The sequence below is a fragment of the Electrona antarctica genome, assembly GCF_951216825.1.
Source record: "Electrona antarctica genome assembly, chromosome: 24".
Taxonomy (NCBI): Eukaryota; Metazoa; Chordata; class Actinopteri; order Myctophiformes; family Myctophidae; genus Electrona; species Electrona antarctica.
Genome location: NC_136803.1, coordinates 27,868,457 through 27,889,175, shown reverse-complemented (window position 1 = coordinate 27,889,175; position 20,719 = coordinate 27,868,457). Strand labels below are relative to the sequence as shown.

At 43.8% G+C, this 20,719-nt stretch overlaps 1 protein-coding gene across 1 annotated transcript; it reads left to right on the top strand.

Moving 5' to 3' along the window:
* The first annotated feature begins 13,527 nt into the window (after positions 1-13,527).
* LOC306917683 (cyclic nucleotide-gated channel cone photoreceptor subunit alpha-like) lies at positions 13,528-17,437 on the top strand. Its single transcript, XM_079495979.1, has 5 exons — positions 13,528-13,571; positions 13,759-13,959; positions 14,499-14,600; positions 15,534-15,640; positions 15,743-17,437. Exons 1-5 carry the CDS (start codon positions 13,549-13,551, stop codon positions 17,089-17,091), a joined length of 1,782 nt encoding a protein of 593 aa, XP_079352105.1. The 5' UTR covers positions 13,528-13,548; the 3' UTR covers positions 17,092-17,437.
* The last annotated feature ends 3,282 nt before the right edge of the window (positions 17,438-20,719 follow it).

Here is a 20,719-nt window from a genome sequence, read left to right as displayed (position 1 = left end):
TAGCCTATACTCATAATCATTCTAATCTATATTATTCATTAAACAACTATTTTCAACTATGCACCAGCCCTTTGCGCCTCTGTGCTGGCGATGGTAAAGATTGCCAGTGACTTGTTATCAATGTTCCACCGAGGGGGAAGAACATGATGCTTCTAATGAATTTAATTGTTAGGGGTGGTAGGTGTGCAGTGACACCGTCTTGTTAGCACGTCAGCAACACTGGGAATTGATTAGACATGGTGATGATAGAAGCACCGTAAGCACGGCCCACTGAGACTCTCTTTGCAGGAGAGCCCTGCGTGCCGTTTCTGCATTGCAGTCACAGTGTTTGTCAGGTGACTTGGTTTTTCTGGAGGTTTTTACTGGAGGTTTCAAAACAAGGTCTTTCTTTGAGCCTCTTGTGTGTATGCTTTTACTTTAAAAACAATTAATCTACCTCTAATCTATAACTTTATTTATTTAAAGAAAGGTATTAAATAAGGAATTCAATGATACGATTCTGAAACCCCTATCATTACCCTAGCTTTGGTCCATAGGAGCTATATTACCCTAGCCTAGCCTTTATGAATAATTATTTGGCTTTATTGAACTCTACTTTGAGTGACTTACGCAACAAACCCCACCCATCTGAAGCAGCTTGTGCCATTAAAGAACACAAGCACTGACTGAATTGTTTGCAAATATTATTGAACCCACTGATAGTAGTGAGTCATAATTGATCGTTTCATTGCAGACAAAGGGGCGAAATCTATGTCACAGAGGATTAGTAGTAGATGGGATGCATGTGACATCATCATCATACCAGGAAGTTATGCGGAAATGCCTACTGAGTGGCAAAAAACTACTTTCTGGCCTTGACAGCCCATACATCCACACAGAAAAGTAATATTTGATTGCATTAAATTACTTTTAAACAACATTAAATTCACTTTGTCACTCACTTTGCCACTCGATCTGCCATTCACTTTATGCATGCGCATACCCTCTATAGAGGAGGCTCATGCGAGAGGATTACATCTGTGGCCCACAGATCGATCACTCTGTCTTCCTTACCTTGCATCACCAGGTGTTCCACCTCAGAGGAAAAAGACTGTCTTCCTAATCCTACAGATAACAGAATTAGGGAACAACATACACCAGTGCACCTGCTGGGAGCCTCAGGAGTCAGCAGGGTGAATCCAAAGGAGGTGGCCAATTATGAGGGCACCTGCCTGGGCTCAACCCACAACATAACCAAATGAGTTGGGGAAACAAGCCAAACAAGAGATTGCTCTGATGCTCTCACAAGTAAGGCTCTGGGCCCCATTTACACTGGCAGCCAAATCCAGCCTGAATCAGATCTGAGCCACATCCAGATTGGAATCGGATTTGTTTAAATGAGTCATGTGACCATTTAAACCAATCGGATTTCAATCTTGATGTGGCACAGCTCTGATTCAGGCTAGATTTGTCTGCCAGTGTAAATGGGGCCTTTTAGTGAGGTTGGAGACTCCGAACATGGCTTGAAACAACGGACAAAGATTTGTGTTGTTGTTGCTACAATTCACAAACTGTATGCACGAGATCTAAACACAAATTGGAATAGCATTGCACAACATTTTCTATATTTTCCATATCCCTGGAGAAAGTAGTAAAACAGGCTGGTGCTTTGAATTATGGTGTAATGAAGCGGCAATAAGAAAAGATACATGCAACGTCTAAAACGATGACAGTATTTCTGCCTTATGCCCAGAAGTCTACTCGAGCCATGCAGGGGGGGGGGGGGGTACCAGCGTGATTTTCCATGCAGCAGACGTCACATTTACTATGAAAACATGATCTCCCTTCCGTCCGTTATAGTCACCTCACGCCTCCATATATGGTCATCACGCCTCCATATATGGTCACGCCTCGTGACATCACGCCTCCATCCACACTGACCTCATCCATGGCTCTGACCTCAGCTAACCCTGGATAACCATACATGGAGAAGACTGGATCATCAAGATCTGCATATATGGAGCCGGCCAGCAACTCTACATCTGACCTCAAACCTCTAAAACCTTATAGATCTCCATATATGGAGCTGACCTGTGTTGCTTCTCGCCTTCAGGGCGTCTTACTGGTTGTCCTTAATTGTGTTTATGTTTCAGGAAAGTCTGTACTTCTTGCTTGTTCGGAAAACAAACGCTTTACATGATTACTGACAAACAACAGACATAGGCCATGCAAAAAAATTTTTTTGCCATTAATTATATAATAGTATTATTAATTTAGATTAAACTTCTTTAAGTATGTTATGATCGTCATGGCTGCACATCGCCCCCAGCCAGAAGATTAGTTCCAATCTCATTTGTAGTCACTAATCTCTCCTGACAGTCTGGTAAGAAAAAGGCCTCGTGCCCTCCTCGGGAGTCAGGAGTCAGACATATTTCAACGTGCTGTGAACATTTGTTTGTAACTAATTACATGCTGAGATTGTGCATGTATGGGTGATAGCTAGGGAACTTTTAGCAGACAACGCTTTTGCATAATAATGTAGATAATAGCACTGATTGCCATGTACGGTATGCATTGTATTGTAACATACTTGATAACTAACAATCTAACGAATGACCCAGAAGGACTTGGAAAGGGTGTTCCTTACTTTTCTTCACGTCATCTGTCTCCAAGGAGCTAAGCAAGACATTCAAAGGGGAAGGATGTCACCCCAAAATTGGCAATGCTACCAGGTGTTCACTGCCTTAATTGGCATCTCAAGTCACTGGAAAGGCATGACGGATGCTGTTCTGTCTATTTAGTATTTTTGTGTGCGTGCGTGCGTGCGTGCGTGCGTGTGTGTTTTATGATGTGGAGGAAGAAAATGTCAAACTGTAACAGGATAGTTAGGCATGCTGAAGTAGAAGTCATTGTTCTTATTATATATATATATATATATATATATATATATATATATATATATATATATAATATTTTCTTTTTTTCTTTCTTTCTTTTTCATTTATGACCATACCTGCCAGTGCCTACCGATGATGTCACTGGTAGGCAGATTTGTGAACTGACAACCTGACGAAGCGCCATGTGCTTGCAGCTACAGGCAGACAGCCAGCAGTGGTATTAGCAGAGCTCAGGGATACACCACACATTGATCTAAGATTAGCTTCTCCTCTTGAGCTGCAGCCTGCAGGTTGCCCAGAAGGATTTCCCTCGTATTTTCTGCCATTGGTGGTTGGAGCCTAATTGTGGCAGTTTTTTTGTTGTTGTTATCCAGCCATCAAAAAAAAGCTTTGGTGAGAGTGCATGGTGTTGAAGGCCCTACCTCTGTAGTCTCTCCTATGTCAGCTGGGCTGGGCTTTAGTATAGGCCTACTACATTTACATGAACCATATAGGCTATGCAAAAAGAATGCATACACAAGTGGCACCATACATATAGGCTAGACTTCCTTTAGGAAGTTAAATCTGCACAAAATATTTGTGTTGTATTGCTTTCCTAGATAAATGTCTGACTCCAGCAGATCTGGGTGGGTTAAACAAGTGGTTCCCAAAGTGGTGTCCGGGGACCCCCAGGGGTACCTGAGAGAATTCCAGGGGGTTTGGAACCAAATGGACCATTATGGGTCTGTAACTCAGAGAGTGTACAAATGGAACCAAATGGACCCTGACGGTTCCATTTGTACACTCTCAGAGTTAAAATAACATTGATTTTACAATATAAATTGGGGGTCCCAGAGATAGAAATGCCATTAAATGGTGGTCCGTATAGACTAATGGGTACCGAGACGACTCGCCCCTTTTCCAACTCGCCCTCGCGAAAAGTGAAGACGGCTCGCCACAGAATTTCGAAAAGTGAAGACGGCTCGCCAAAGAATTTCGAAAAGTGATGACGGCTCGCCCCGAGCCGTGGAGAGCCCGCCCCCATAGTGTGGACAGCTCGCCCCACAGCGTGGATATCTCGCCCCAACGCACGGATATCTCGCCCCGTGTTTATTTCATGTTTATTTTACCTTATTTATCATATTAGAACATTGTTTGTCAAAGGAGAACATTTAGAACCAGTTAGAACCCGTTTGTTTGTTGTTGTTATCTAAATGTAACCTACAGCAAATCTGCAGGTCACATTATGGCGAAACAATAACATTGATAATAAAATGAATATTGAGGCTTGAGATACTTGAGATTTCTGCCTGCAGCTAAATGTAAGTGGTTATGCTCCGCAAAGACAATGCAGCATAACAAAAGGATGACAATAATAAACATGGTAAGGTCACATGTAATGGATGTAATGAAGCAGAAATACAGTCTAGAAAGATGTAGGAAATCGGCACAATGGCATCACATTTGGTCTAACAGTGAATAAGAAATAGTACAAAAACAGTATGTTAAGTTTACTTGCAATTACTCAACTTGCACTTGCACAACTACTTGTGGGTTATTATATTACCCTTCTTAATAAACAATTGCTTAACAAATGCCATAATTCTCATCATGCTACACTTGGTTTGTGGATTTGCTGATGTTTCTCACCCGCTCTAATGCTATATAAAACACTAAACAATAAACATATTTATATTTCAATGTGCGTTCATGACATGAATTAATAAACTCTTTCCACACTGACAAGGGAACCGATTCAATTCAGTGTGTACAACCTGGAAATTCAAACATTATTTGAATTACAAAATGCTTTTCCACACACACACACACACACACACACACACACACACACACACACACACACACACACACACACACACACACACACACACACACACACACACACACACACACACACACATACATCAGAATGATTAGGGTTTCTCCCAGTGTGAATTATCTGATGGCGTTTAAGGTTGGCCATTGTAGAGAAGTGTTGTCCACACTGATCACCCCAACAGAGCTATTGTCAATGTATGAACGACTCTCTGTCATCTCCCTCTTGCTATTCAAGCAGAAACATTGCATAGATTGTTATCTCCTTCTTGCTATTCAAACAGGAACATTAGATAGATTGGACAATCAAGTCCCTATAGAAACCTAATTTGCGTTGTGGAGGGTGGAGGGGCTCGTTAGCACGCCCGACTCATATAGGCCTACTGTTATCATGTCTCACCTGCACCTGAACGACAGTCGTTGAGGTAAAAAAAGGGTGGAGCTTAGATTTTCTTTAAAAGGGAAGGTCACAGAGCACAATGATACAGTACTACTGACTGAAAATGCCAAGACAAGTCAGACTCCCACAACGCTTTGCCGGAGGAGACTTCATCCTCCAAAGAGCTCCAATGAGACCACTCCCACAACGCTTTGCCGGAGGAGACTTCATCCTCCAAAGAGCTCCAATGAGACGAACCAGCACCGCTGAACCAGCAGTAGTTGCTCCAAAGAGACGGCGCCTGCAGCCTGCAGTTGTAGAAGCAGCTTTGATTGAAGCCATTGAACCGCTACCAGCTGACACAGCTGTGGAAGCAGCAGAACCAGCAGTAGTTGCTACCGCTCCAGTTGAACCAGCAGTAGTTGCTCCAGTTGTGATTGAAGCTGTAGTGTCTTGCCATTATTGGCGACCTTTTCAACTGATCACCGCTCCAGTTGAACCAGCAGTAGTTGCTCCAGTTGTGATTGAAGCTGTGATTGAACCAGCACTAGCTGACGCAGCTGTGGTCGAAGACATTGGACCTTTGCGGTACTCAACGATAGAAGACGGCACACAGCGTGGTGGAAGCCTGTTAGTTGATAATTATGGCTACAGCTACGTCATCAGGAGGCTGTGCGGGGCAGAGACATCATGGCGTTGTAGTGTACAGGGAAAAAGTAAGACTTGTCTTGTTGACTACATGGCTCACACCTGGATTCAGGAGGAGGGCAACTAAAGTGCATGTCCCAGTGCCCACTGTCACTGTCCCAGTGACCACTACGTGACACTGAAGACCTTTTTGCTGGACTTTGAAACTAACCCCATGGGACACTAGTTTTTGCTGCTAGTATTGAAGTAGCATTGTATATATATTTTTGTTCAACTTTTTTTCTTCTAGTATTGAAGAAGCGTTGTATATATTATTTTTGTTCAACTATTTTTTAAAGTGGCATCTGTATATATTATTTCTCTCAAATAAATGGTTACATTCCTACAGTTGATCTGTTGTTGTTGTTCTTGTTGTAGTAACGACCCAGCACACTCAAACAAAAGAGGCTGATGACCCCCCTTGGCAGGGCTCCAGACTAACTTTTTCACAGGTAGCACTGGTGCCACCTACCTTTTCATTTGGTAGCGCCACCACAAATTAGGTAGCACCATTTTTTTCTTTGTATAGCGTGGTATTAATACATGATCTTATCATGCCCCCACATCGGGCGCCATTTATTTATGTAGTGGTTTCCACCATAAGGTTTGAATCATAAAACCCCCTACAAAGGTCACTGTGTAAAAAACAGCAACCTACCTGGTTATACTTCAAAACACTGTAGATGGTTTCACCACAAAGTCACTCAGTCAATAAAGGCAATATTTATATTCCACACACAGAAAGTCAGTTTAAGGTTTTGTGTTGAAAATTAAATGCAGTCCAAACCTTTTGGATTAATAAAGTGACAATTTGTACAATATCTCCATTACCAATTATCCAAATGAATTCCTTATTATAATATTTTTACATTTTGGAAAAAATCTTTTGCAATGTGAAATGCCACCAAATTCTTAATCCTTTTCCTTGTCTTTATGGGCCAACTTGTGAAAGCTGCATGCTTTTATTGTGAAGGCAAAAGTTTCTGAATGCTCTCAGAGCCTGCATATCTCCGCGTGCTGAAAATAGCTGATCTACAAGCTCACAACGCGTCGCGGACGTGGCGCGTTGTGAGCTTGTAGATCAGCTATTTTCAGCACGGAACACATTTCGTGGCACATGTTTAATCAAACAACACGTTTACTAAGTTTCACTCAGTGTTTGGGTCGGGAGTCGGCTGTCTGTGTAGATCATGACTGATCATCATGCAGTTAGATATGCGCGCTGCGCGCTCCGGTGAAATTGTACAGCTGAGAAAGATTAGTTCATTTGTGTCGGATAAGCTGCGTTCAGACCTGAATATATATTCGCCTCGGTTCGTCCAGTTTGTACCGCGGCAGGTCGCGCCGTGACCGTTTGCGCAATTCTCGTTTTTGAATTGACTTTGTATGTAATCGCGCCGCTCTGACCATCCAAGTCTGAAGGGCTTATTTGTGGGTTTTCGTGAACGATCGTTCTTTGAACACTGGGCGTCAGGCGAACGTCCAATGTTTTCAATCAATGGAACGGGCAAGCACTGCGGGATGTTTTTTTTCCTCCACTCATCCTTCCAGCAAGTCGCACCTGTGCGACCTCATTAAATTTTAAGTATCACCCTTAATAAATTAAGTCGCATATGCGACCTAATAGGTCGCACGCTGGAGCCCTGCCCCTTGGGCCCCCTCCACTCTCACTATAACTAGATACATCCCCCCCCCCCCCTCTCTCTGTTTAAAAGTACAGGAAAAATCTCAAAGTACATGTACAAATATAGTACAGGTAAAAATCTCTCTCTGTTTAAAAGTAGGCTACTATTGTGAATCAGTGGACCATGACAGCTTAAACACAACTCTTCTTTACTTTCAAAACTCAGAGTCAATAATAAGGCAAAGCAACATCATCACACATCATGTTGTATGTCAAGACTGAAGTAGTCGATCCCAGATAATCCCCCCAATCATCACAAACAACAGCTACATGTAAAAAATCTCTCTCTCTCTTTGTTGGGGCGACTTCTCCGGACTTTTGGGCGAATTCTCCGGACTTTCGGGGGCGAATTCTCCGCGCGTTGGGGCGACCGCTCTTCCTGTTGGGGCGACCGCTCTTCCCGTTGAGGCGACCGATCTTCGCCGCTTTGGGCGAGTTGGAAAAGGGGCGAGCCGTCTCGTATTCGACTAATGCATGTCAAACTGGTGTCCTTGAAATTAAAGGGTTGAGGATCACTGCTAGAGCCGTAAAAATCTTCTCTTATGGGGGTCCCTGGTATATCTTTTCAAATTGGGGTCCGCGGGCTAATGAGTGTCAATTTGGGGCCGGGTCCTTGACATGAAAAGGTTTGGGAACCACTGGGTTAAACGTGTCCTACTATACTGCTTCCCCAGACAACACGTGCCATAATATGAGTCATTTCCTCTGACTGCAACATGCTTTTTTTGCTCCGAGAGTGTAGGCTACACAAACGGATTTGGTTCCAGTTACACTCTTGGCGTTAAATGAACACCGAGTATTTTACTGTGATAGGCTAGCTAGTCTCGGCCTCCCTCCCCCTACCCTTTGTACCTTCTGGACTGGTGACTGACTGACTACTATGCACAACAAAGCGCGCGCGCACTGCTGCCCAGATCAGGTATGCGTCAACACGCGCGGAGCGGAGCTGTCCAGGCAACGGTGTGCTGAAGGAGCGCAACTTTAAACGCTACCCATATACAGTTAAAAATGACACATTGTTGGATTTCGAGAAGGATGTAATTTCCCCCCCGTCCGTCTCCCTTTACGCGAACTTTCTTTGGTATACGCACGGGGAAGAGGTTTGGAACTAGCTGGACTATTATGTTGAGATGAATTCAAATTTCAACGTGACAAATTGGATAGGGTCACGGTTTACCATGGCCTCGTCAACAAAATCAAGGTAGGCTGAATCGCATTTTGAACAGGCTATGGTGACATGTGTCGATGTGTGGTATATATGTTTGTTAAATCTGTGTGCAAGAATCATACACTTACAAGCTTGGAGATCAACAGGTCTCACAGACCTGGAGATCTAAATTTAGACTGCATAATCTGAGCGAAAAGGATTTGAGTTAAAGCTCTGCAAGCTAATAGGACTAAAATAGTTTGAACAATACTGCTCCAGGTCTGAACGATAAAGGTTGTGAGTTGAATATTAAAGCATGTCCAGGGAAATGCACAGAAAACAGTGTACGGAATGCATATCAAGACCGATGAACAAGTTGAACAACCATATATAAAATAGGTATATGTAGGCCTACCCATGCTGCATTTGACTTTGCGACCATTCATACTAGCCGCGCCACTGCGACACGTTGATATAAATACGTTTTATAGTTAAATTGGGCAATTTTAAATGCTCCTCCCCTCATCACAGCACCAGAGTACCACAGACGAAAAACAGTCTAAGTCCAAATTTCAGACTGACCCCTCCACGAAAAGGCCTTGTTGTCCTGAACCCTTATCTATCATTTATATATTATGGATCAATAGTGTGGACTTAGACTGTTATTCGTCTGTGGTACTTTTTTGTTGCTTGTAATATTGACATTGCAATAAATGAAGCCTATTTTTTTTATATGATTTAATCTGTTAATTCTGAACCTGTTCTACAATAATAATCCCTTTGATTCACAAGGATAGTTTAAGTCCACAAAAAATCTGTGTGTGATTAATGGTGGTGTTTTTGAGTGGTGCAGCCACTCCAATGCCCAGCTTTGTCCGTCCACGTGGTGTCTTGGTCGACTTGGTGTCCCTATGTATGTTTAGGGTACCAACAGGGGGCGCTGTTGCTCCACTCACTTCCGACAGGTCTGATGTTTGGAGCTTGAATGACAACCCTGCATGGTGGTGTCTTGCACTCTGCATTGTATATCTATTTTACCACCAACATCTGGTGTCAGATCAGCTCTCCCTGAAAGACTCAGGGCACAATGCAACAGAGTGTGCATGGTGTGTGATGTATAAAGGCCGGTCCACTCCACACCAATGCAGACGTTACTGCCATTTGGGATAATGTTTGTATGTTGAAAGTTGCATCACAAATCATTGGTGTGGACTGGACTAAGAAAAAACAAAACACCTGCTGTGCATATATTGCACAGCCTCTGATTAGAGTAAAGCAAGTGGGACAGCCCCACACACACGCCCACACACACACACACACACGCACACGCACACGCACACAATGATGCTTGGATTGGATTGTGTAACATCACACCATGCTGATAAACTCAGTAAAAAAAAAAGGCAAAGAAGTTTAGGGATAAGGGATTTAGCGGTGACGAAAAAGGAGCCCAAACTGTTTTCATATATTTGCAGCCAAATACGTTTTGGGGGTCCTTGATTGTACGTGAAAATGTTAGAGAACCACTGTAACAAGGGACAGATGTAAAGGGTCAAATTCCAAACAGCTTCCTTGATATGTCCTACATGTTCCAGGCTTGTTTCCATCATTGAGAAGAAGAGAGTACTGCCGAAGCAGACAACCACTCCAGGTTATAGTAATGCTTCTAGGTGCAAGGCTCGATGATACATGATAAAATGAAGAAATGCCAGCACTCAATATACATATGTCCTTTTCACATGATATTTAGTTACCTCTGACGAGCAGTACGGGGTAAATAAATGTGAAAAGGACATATATTGAGTGCTGGCATTTCTTCATATTATCTTGTTTCCATCATTACATTTCACATTTGGTAGGTTAATTTGTCCTCAAAGGCTGGACACGACAATAGAATAGAATAGTGGGGACTATTTTCCCCACTCCTTTGGGGTGTTATTTTGTCACATTATTACATGTATATAGACAATATAGTCTGCATATATATAGGTGAAATTCGTCCTCGGCTTTTTACCCATCCTATAACAACTAGGAGCAGTGAGCAGCCATTCTGGCTCTCAGGGAGCAATTCAGGGTTAAGAGTCTTGCTCAGGGACACATCATCGACACATTGCTGACCTGGCCTGGAATCGTACGTACGTGGGACAACCAGGAGCTCTGGGCTCCCCAGGCGGTGTAAATGATTCAAGGTGGCGACCATCTCTAAAAGGCCTCTAGAAGTCTTCATTCTAAACCTTTGGGGTGGTGGGGGACGAGGATCCATCGCGCCGCAGGCGCACCAGAGAACACATGCCAACACACACTGATGCGTTACACATACATTCTAAAGTTTATTGCGCACGCCGCACACACACACAGAGGAATATATACAGTGGATCTACGTCGTCCCTAGTAGATTGGCGACTGTGGCTCAGGAGGTAGAGCAGGTCGTCCAATGATCCATGGGTCGGCGGTTCGAATCCCAGCTTCTCCTGTCTACATGTCGAAGTGTCCTTGGGCAAGACACTGAACCCCAAATTGCTCCCGATGTGCTGGTTGGTTGGTACCTTGCATGGCTTCCGCTGCAATCGGTGTATGAATGTGTGTGTGAATGGGCGAATGTAATGCACAATCTATGTAAAGCGCCTTGGATATAGGCGCTATATAAATGCACCATTTAGATTATTGAAACCATGATGAACACAATGAGCAGGAACACGCAGGCATCTCATATCATACTGTACATACAGTCAGTCCCTCTGATGCGGTAGTAAACAATCATCATGTCATGGTTATCAATTTGCTTATGCAGCTATACCACTCAGATATGGCCGCCCATCCACTCAGTTATGGCCACCCATCATGATGATGGCCATATTCACACCACACGTGGTCACACCAGAGTGGGTCATAGAATTGTCGGTTGAGCCCCATGATGCCTTATGAAGATCCGATCGAAACATTGACATCGGCAGTGAAGAACGTGGAACAATATCACCGACGTAAATGTCATTATTTTTATCTCTCATACCTCTTCTGTCCCCCCAGCTGTGTGTCAGCCTGACATCCTGGTCCAGAGAAAGGCCAGCGAGACTCACCAGTGAGACGACGACATGCCCAAGATTTGCATGGAGCACTCGCATCCCGACCCCCCCGTCCCCCCTCCATCCGCCCACAGCCCTGAGGACGTGCAGGAAATGGAAGGTGGCAGCAGGTTAGAGCTGTAGAAGGTCTACATACATAGAAGATCAAAGTGTGCCATTAACCCATTTTGGGGGCGGGAACCCCTTTTGGTATTCTAAGCATTATGTTGTACTTTAGCTATTGAAAAATAGCAGATCTACAAGCTCATAGCACGGCACCGAGTGCCGCGCTACGAGCTTGTAGGTCTGCTATTTTTTTTAAATCGTGAAAATGTGGCACAAATCTTTGAATAAATTCTTTCAGAGCGAACTTTTTAACTCAAATCTTTGCTTCGGGGGGGGGGGGGGGGGGGGGTCACTGGAACAACATATTTTCAGATGGGGGTCGGCGGCCTATTTCATATATTTTTGGGGGTCCTTGACATGAAAATGTTGAGAACGACTGACATAGAAACATGGGTTTTTCAGAAAACTTGTAGGTCTGCTATTTTTGTAAAATCTTTGAATATATATATATATATTCTTTCAGAAGACTTTTTTTTATTTCGACGTCAGGCAAGTCTGGGTGTATTAGTCAGGGTTATGGGTTTAACATTTTTGAAGGATGAAGGAAGACACTATGCAACGTTTTGGAGTAATGTTTTAGAGGTAATCTTAAAATAAAAGTTTAACACGTGCCGGGTATACAAAACTAAACTAATGTCTGCATATCTCCATATGTACCTCCAGGCTGTCACGCTTCATGCCCTCCTTTGCGAGGGGCTGGGGTTCCCAGGGCAGAGACTCCCGGGTGGTCCCCGCAGGCTCCATCATGGCCAGCCACACCGAGTTCAGACAGGCCTGGAGGGCTGAGAGCACGACGTCCCCGAGGAGCCCAGAGCAGCTCCGCTGCGGGAAGTGAGTTCAGCTCTCGGGTCAACAAACAGTGTTTTGTCTGCGTTTCCTGGTGTTTGTTTAAGCGACACTGGCTGGCATTTTGCCTCATATACTGTATATATATACACAAACGAGTGAGAGAGTTTCGATAACGCATTTGAGGACCAGCTCATAGTGTACGTTGTCTGTGATTTGAGTAAACAAAATGTGACTCAACACACTGTGGGGTCAAAGAGTAGTAGTGCACGTCCGACCTTTTGAAAGCAGGTGCTGAAACGTGAACTGAGATCAAAGAATAAGAGAGAGTAACATTTGGGCCCATACTCTTCTTCAGACTGATACAAAAACAAACACTGCTACGAGGATAAAAGCAGAAAAAGCACTAAGACTTGTTTAGATATAAGGGCCCTCCATTTTCGATTCATCAGAAAACTGGACTCAAATCTGTAACTGCAAAATAAAAAAGGGCAAAGGGAGCTACTAGTGTGCAACTCTAGGTTTTACAGTAGTCGACCCCCACACACACACCTCGCACGCACGCACGCACGCACGCACGCACGCACGCACGCACGCACGCACGCACGCACGCACGCACGCACGCACGCACGCACGCACGCACGCACGCACGCACGCACGCACGCACGCACGCACGCACGCACGCACGCACGCACGCACGCACGCACGCACGCACGCACGCACACACACACACACACACACACACACACACACACACACACACACACACACACACACACACACACACACACACACACACACACACACACACACACACACACACACACACACACACACACACACACACACACACACACACACACACACACACACACACACACACACACACACACACACACACACTTATTTAAACATATATAATATAAACTGATGAGTCAATTTTCTTCCATTTCAGCAATGGTCAGTTTCCACTGGCTGCACTGAACATGAACAACTGCAATAATACTGAGTAAGTGGAGTATAATTTAATAATAATAATATAATAATTTATGTTATTTCCTTTTGATGGTTTCTTTTAATCTACTCTGCAAAACATCACAAAACCGTATTATACTGCCCCCATGTGGTCTGTGAATGCATTGCACATGAATTGAGGTTATGAACTGCTGCTGACCATTTGTGAATGTTGTTCACAGCAAAAAGGACGACAAGAAGGATGAGAAGAAAGATGAGAAAAAAGAGGAGAAGAAAGATGAGAAAAAAGAGGAGAAGAAAGAGGAGAAAAAAGAAGAGAAGAAAGATGAGAAAAAGGATGACAAGAAAAAGGAAGAGCCCAAAAAGGAAGAGCCCAAAAAGGAAGAGCCCAAAAAGGATGAGAAGAAAAAGGAAGAGCCCCCGTGAGTATGGCCGCATGGAAATAGTAAACATGATGTTGTAATAAGTCATTCACTAGTTTCTAATTCGAATTCCAGTTCCTAATTGGAAATCTAAATTGCTTCTTGCATTCTTAGCTAAAGGGGAAGTTGCTTGTACTTGTGTAAATCATCTAATCTGTAACCACCATAGAGCGTCACAGTCCCGCCCCCTACCATGGCCCAGGAAATTAATCCCAATGCATTTTTCCCATAGACATTTCAAAGAGTATTTATTTAAAGACGGTTACGCCGCGGACAAAGCCAACTCGAGTCGTGACAACTCATGACAACACAAACAATATTTTGGACCAAACAAATAATTACAAAGAAGAAAAACAACAAAAAAAGTGTTGTAACCTGCCGTTTTTTTCTTCTTTCTAATTCTTTGTTCGGCCCAAAAAATTGTGTTTGTTGTTATGATTTGTCACGACTCGAGTTGGCTTTGTCCATCTATTTGTTCTTTGAGCAAATGACTGTGGCTGCGACGTCTTGGTGGAACAAAACTACATTTACCCTTTCAGGAAAGAGGTGTGGATTTTGGACCCTGCAACAGACACGTACTACTACTACCTGGCCTACTTCTCCATTCCCGTCTTCTACAACCTGATGATTCTGGTGACAAGGTCTCATTCCATTCCATACTATTTATTCAATAACACATTTTACCCATAACACATCACCATACACTCAACTGGATTCTAGCCTTCTGTGTAACACCGGGGCTCCACCGGGCGCGTCAGCGTCGCGTCTCCGTCAGGGTGGCTCCACTGCCCGCGTTGCGTTGCGTGACTGCATTAAAATTGCCCCGGTTTGTTTTTTGACGCACGCACACGTGACGCGACGCGCCCGGTGGAGCCCCGGCGTAATAGAAGAGATTATTATATTTGGTTGTAATTCTTTTTTTTTGCTTTTGTTTTATATAACTAAGCAGCGTTATTCACTGTACTAAACAAGTATAGTAACTTGAAACCTATAGTTTCCCCAACGTAATTTGTGAAGGCTTAAAGAACCATATAAGTGGTCTGGCTTGACACAACTTGACCATTTTCCAAAGCAAACCGTGGTTCGTTTGATTTTCAAGGAAGCCATGGTAGTTATCATAGCCTACGGTATGACAATCAATTTGCACAAACTGTAAACTTGCTTGAGATAGCCAACATAGTGAACATTATGGCCCTTTTGGCAGTTATCACTGTGTTTTAATTTGTTTTAAGAGCAGATTAAGTTGAACTAAGTTTAACTTAAACTAGTCCCTGGAGAAAATATTGATTTATAAACACAATTCGAATATTTACCAATGTACTCTTTAGGCTAATATTGAATCGATGATTGAGGTATGTTCTTGTAACCTTTATGATGACTTTAATCTCAAATTAAAGCCATAAATGGTCCATGTAAATTATGTACACTATTTGGCCAAAGTTGTGAATAAACATTGACACCGATAGTCCTTTAATCACATGGCAGGTTTTCATGTGGTGGTTTTCGTCTTTAAACATTTTCATCCGAGTGTTCTTTTTTGTGATGCATCCCTTGTATTTATGCTTCCACCACAGGTCTTCTTTCAATGAACTTCAGACAAATAATCTAACACTCTGGCTGGTTCTCGACTACTGCTCGGATGTTATGTACTACATAGACACATTTCTGAGAACCAGGACAGGTAAGTACTTTGTTGAATATGTGGACACATGCAGTATTAAATACAAATGTACGTACGTGTATGATTAATCATCCATGGGTTCCCGCCGTCTTGTGTGAACAGGTTTTCTGGAGCAAGGACTGCTTGTGAGGGATGAGAAGATCCTGAAAGAAACATACATGAAGACAAGGACGTTCAAAATGGACGTGATATCGATGCTTCCCACTGACTTTATATTCTTACAAATTGGCATTCATAACCCGGAGTGGCGATTCAACAGGCTCTTCAAGCTGGGTCGCCTCTTTGAGTTCTTTGACCGCACCGAGACTCGAACCAACGTCCCCAACCTCTTTCGAATCGCTAACCTTGTGCTTTATATCATCATCATCATCCACTGGAACGGCTGCCTCTACTTTGCCATATCTAAGACGTTAGGCTTTGGGTCAGACACTTGGGTGTATCCCAGAATCAACCACCCTGTGTATGGACGCTTGACCAGACAGTACGTCTATTGCCTCTACTGGTCCACACTCACCTTGACCACAATCGGAGAGACGCCGCCCCCCGTCCGAGACATCGAGTACTTTTTTGTGGTCTGCGACTTCCTCACCGGTGTCCTGATCTTCGCCACGATCGTCGGTAACGTCGGCGCCATGATCTCCAACATGAACGCGACGCGCGTCGAGTTCCAGGCCAAGATCGACTCCATCAAGCAGTACATGGTGTTCCGAAATGTCACCAAAGACCTGGAGATAAGAGTGGTCAAGTGGTTCGACTACCTCTGGACCGAGCAGAAGCACTGTGACGAGAAGCAGGTGCTGAGGAACCTCCCGGACAAGCTGAAGGCGGAGATCGCCATCAATGTGCACCTGGAGACGCTCCAGAAAGTGCGGATCTTCCAGGACTGCGAGGCCGGTCTGCTGATCGAGCTGGTCCTCAAGCTTCAGCCGCAGGTCTTCAGCCCCGGAGACTACATCTGCAAGAAGGGCGACATCGGCAGGGAGATGTACATCATCAAGGAAGGGCAGCTGGCGGTGGTGGCGGACGACGGCGTCACGCAGTTTGTGGTCCTGAGCGACGGGGCGTACTTCGGGGAGCTCAGCATCCTCGGCATCAAGGGCAGCAAGGCGGGCAACCGGAGGACGGCGAACATCCGGAGCGTGGGATACTCGGACCTCTTCGCGCTGTCCAAGGACGACCTGGTGGAGGCGCTGCTCGAGTATCCGGACGCCAAGACCGCTCTGTACGAGAAGGGCAAGTCCATCCTGATGAAAGACAATCTCATCGACGAGAATCTCGCCAAAGCCACCGAGATGAAAGACCTGGAGGACAAGGTCCAGTTGATGGAGCGCCACATCGACCTCATGATGATCAAGGTCTCGAAGGTGACGGATAGCTATGACACCCACCAACGGAAGCTCAAGCAACGACTCGCGAATATCGAGAACGAGGTCCGCACCGTAAGAGATTAGGATATCCCAGACATAGGACAATATTTAAAAGCAAAATTGTGAAATGGCAAATATACTAGTATTACTGTACTTTGTATATTTTTGTTTTTTCATCACAAGATATGTACTCCATGGGTCGAGCCTGGCACTAATAATTTGCTTTCAGCTCAGCCCTGCTATATGCATTTACAGTTCAGTACTGTAATGCGTTTTGGATAAAAGCATCCTCTAAAAAGGCAGCTAGGTAACATTCAGTGTAATTTAGTATCGACACTGAATGTTTCCTTCTATCCAATATATTCCAATATACTGTTGTAGAATAGTGTGATTAACCCACAATTCTGACTACTGTATTTTCCTAAACCACACTATGCATTGTTGTAATTATTTTACAGCATACTTATATTGATCAGGCAATGTTGCATTGTTGTAAATATTTCATTAATATTGGCGTAAAAAAAGAGTTGCTTGTTCAAAAATATTTTAAACACATTAACGTAACGCAAAGTTTCGCACAATTACATCATTTGTGACTTCTTTACCCTTTAAAAGAAACGTATTTGAATAATTTACTATGCTTTTTCAAATATTTCAAAACACTATTTTAAGCTTAGGCCTACAGTGTATCAGATTGTAAGTCACATACAGTACTATAGTACTATTTATGGTGTGATTTGGATGAAAACAGAATTAAATATAATAGTGATCAATTGTTAAACCATTTTCATGTTCATAATAAAACAAGGATCTTCTTAATAAAACAACATATTCATGGCGTTATATTAGTGTTTCTCTGTGACATTTCCTAAACGTTCAGTATACACATCCAGAAATGCATTAACTCTTGACTTTCGCTTTCAATCTAGGAGTTGACATTATATACCAAACTGCTAAGAACCAGCAGTTTTAAAACCCATTCTGGGCGGGAACCCCTTTTGGTGTTTTAACTAAGCATTATGTTATACTTTAGCTATTGAAAAATAGCAGATCTACAAGCTCATAGCGCGCCACTCGGTGGCGGGCTACGAGCTTGTAAGTCTGCTATTTCTCGTAAAAAAAAAACATAAAAATGTGGCACAAATCTTTGAATATATATTCTTTCAGAGCGTTTTTTTTATTTCGACGTCAGGCCTAAATGGGTTAACTGCCAGGGACATACCATAGCTGACCATAGATAGTGTGTTGATGACGCAAATGCAAGGAACCGGGTCCAACTCTGACTAGGGACCCGTGTCGTCATCACACCCGAGCCTCATCTCTCTTCACTGTCCCGTCTAAACAAAGCCAGAAAGATACATGCAATCTCAAATTCTAAACTTCCATGTTATATTTGTTTCCTCAATGAGCCGGTAAACCAGATAAACCGCTATCTTTGGAAGTCCCCTTTATTCTCAAAATATTTGGCTGGTAAAACCGTAAAAGGTGAATCGATTATCCACAGTGGCCCAAATAACTTAGTTCCTTGATTGAAGCCATTATGTTGAATACCAAATTAATTCAGGCAGTATAGTCAATTCAACCACGTTATGTATTATTTAGTGGCATAGTTTGTCACACCACCTTTACAGCAGAATCAAATAATTTATAAATATCAAAATATAGTCGATAAGGGAAGATAAAGACACCAAAAGTCAGAGAAAGAGCATGGGGAGACGAGAGGAGGGAACGAGAAACCATTTTACCGTGGACTAAAAAGCAGGATTGTCAGGCAACAAGAGATGGAAAAAAAGCAGTCACTTTTATTTAGCATGTTTTTTTTCACAACACAATACTTTTTTTTTTCTTTTTTACCTTTTAATCAATTTTTGTATCCTTTAGAATGTAACTGTCGGCTCAAACCAACCTACAGACAAAGAAGTGCTTCCCTTCCCGAGAACAGGTTTCAACCTTTCACCTTTTTCCTTCACTGGGCCCTAGAGTCCTTGTACATAGCTAGGCGAGCAGCATTTTCAGCAGTACAAAACAAGAGGTACAAAGTAAAGAAGAACAGCTGAGGCCAGACCTGGGCTTCAACAGAAATTGCGTTGGGGTTTTTTTTTTTTTTTTTTAGCCCTCAGTGTTCCAGGGAGTCTAGCAAGACAACGGGGGACAGCTCAGATATTATCGAGGGAAGTTCCCGATTGTGGAAACCAATAATACATTGAAATGTGAAATACTTCTGTTTGTGATAGGCCTAACCTTCCCCAGGCATGTGCTGTTGCTGTCCCATGTGGCAAATCTCCCCTTGTCTGGCACAGACAGTAGCAAAACAAACAAAACGCTAAATAAATGATTTAGAAATGGTCTACCACCGTGGTCTGGCTGAAACCAGGAACTAAAGGGGGCGAAAAAAAAAAAAAACACAAGAGCAATGGAACACAGAGAGGAAGGCTCAGAGCAGTTGTGTACTGTTGCATTGGCTCTCGTCTCACACACACAACCCGAGCGACCTTGGTTTAGTGGCATACTGTGAGCGAACAGAGCTAGCATCTCAGACGGACAAAGAGTGCTTCAACTTCCCAGACGACATCCCTCTCTTCCTCTTGTCTCCTACTAACCGCTCTGACAAGGCTGGGGGGGTCAGGGTTTAGAGAAAACGTGGTAGGCACGATGCTCTCTCCTCTCATCCCTCAAATGTATACTGCCGAGGCGCCCTTGAGCAAAGCACTAAAACCCCCCACCTCCCCACCTCCAGTTGTGTGCATACGAGTTTGTGTGTGTGTGTATGGGTGTGAAGTGAAACACTCACTACTACCTTGTGGCTCAAGGGTTTTGCCACCTTGCAGAAGTCTGGAAGTTTGTTTTAGCTCAAGTCCGATGAGAGCAGGCATGAGGTAGGAGACAACGGGAGTCGGGAGAGTGTCAAGTTATGCGACAGCGTCCAGACGCTTTGTGCAAGGACAGCATTGTAGGCGGATGCCACTAGTGTCCTTATTATTTGCGTCCTTTTATAAAACAGTGATTACACCCCTATTTAACTGTCCAAAACCTATTCTTGGAAGAAAAACAAACATCCGATAAACCCAAATAATAAGAAGGGGAACTGATGGGTGTTTGGGGGGTGCGGGCTATGTTCACAGTTGGCATTCAAAACGAGGTACCCCCGACAAAAACAAAATCGATGCCATCAAAGAATTGTTACACAGTCAAGATAGAGGTCCATTGGTTTGCTGGGGGGGGGGGGGGGGGGGGGGGGGGGGGAGGTTTTGTAGGTGACAAACGTCTGTAGTCGATTCCTTTTTAACAGAAATTCAATGTAGCATAGCACACAATGCTCTCTACAGGTGGAGGGTTACAACTAAACAGGGGGAAGGGGGGGCATTCATAATTCTACAACAGGCTCTGCAGTGTGATGGTGTCTATTCATAGAAAACCGACACGACGCACGCGCCTGCACCGAGCAATTAGCAGGGAAGCGGATAGGGAAGGGATTAGCCAGTCAACTGGCTATATTAGTTGGCACAACAAGTGCATGCTGTATCTCTCGGTACAAACTCTTTGGCTCTAAAAGCGCTACGTCACACTGCTGAGTCTATGTTTTTTGCCATCTGGAGTGGTCTAGAGGGGTACAAATCCTCCATTGGGAGGAGTGCGCCTGTGTGAATCCGTCTACCCCCCCCCCCCCCCCCCCAACCAACCACACCGAGATCTACACGATACTGTTTTTCTC

What these genes read in the sequence shown, in the direction of transcription:
- LOC306917683 (XM_079495979.1), top strand. Translation starts at nt 13,549, where the DNA reads ATGAACAACTGCAATAATACTGA. An exon ending in AACAACTGCAATAATACTGA is followed by an intron (nt 13,572 to 13,758) that starts GTAAGTGGAGTA and finishes TGTTGTTCACAG; the next exon opens with CAAAAAGGACGACAAGAAGG. An exon ending in ATTTCTGAGAACCAGGACAG is followed by an intron (nt 15,641 to 15,742) that starts GTAAGTACTTTG and finishes TTGTGTGAACAG; the next exon opens with GTTTTCTGGAGCAAGGACTG.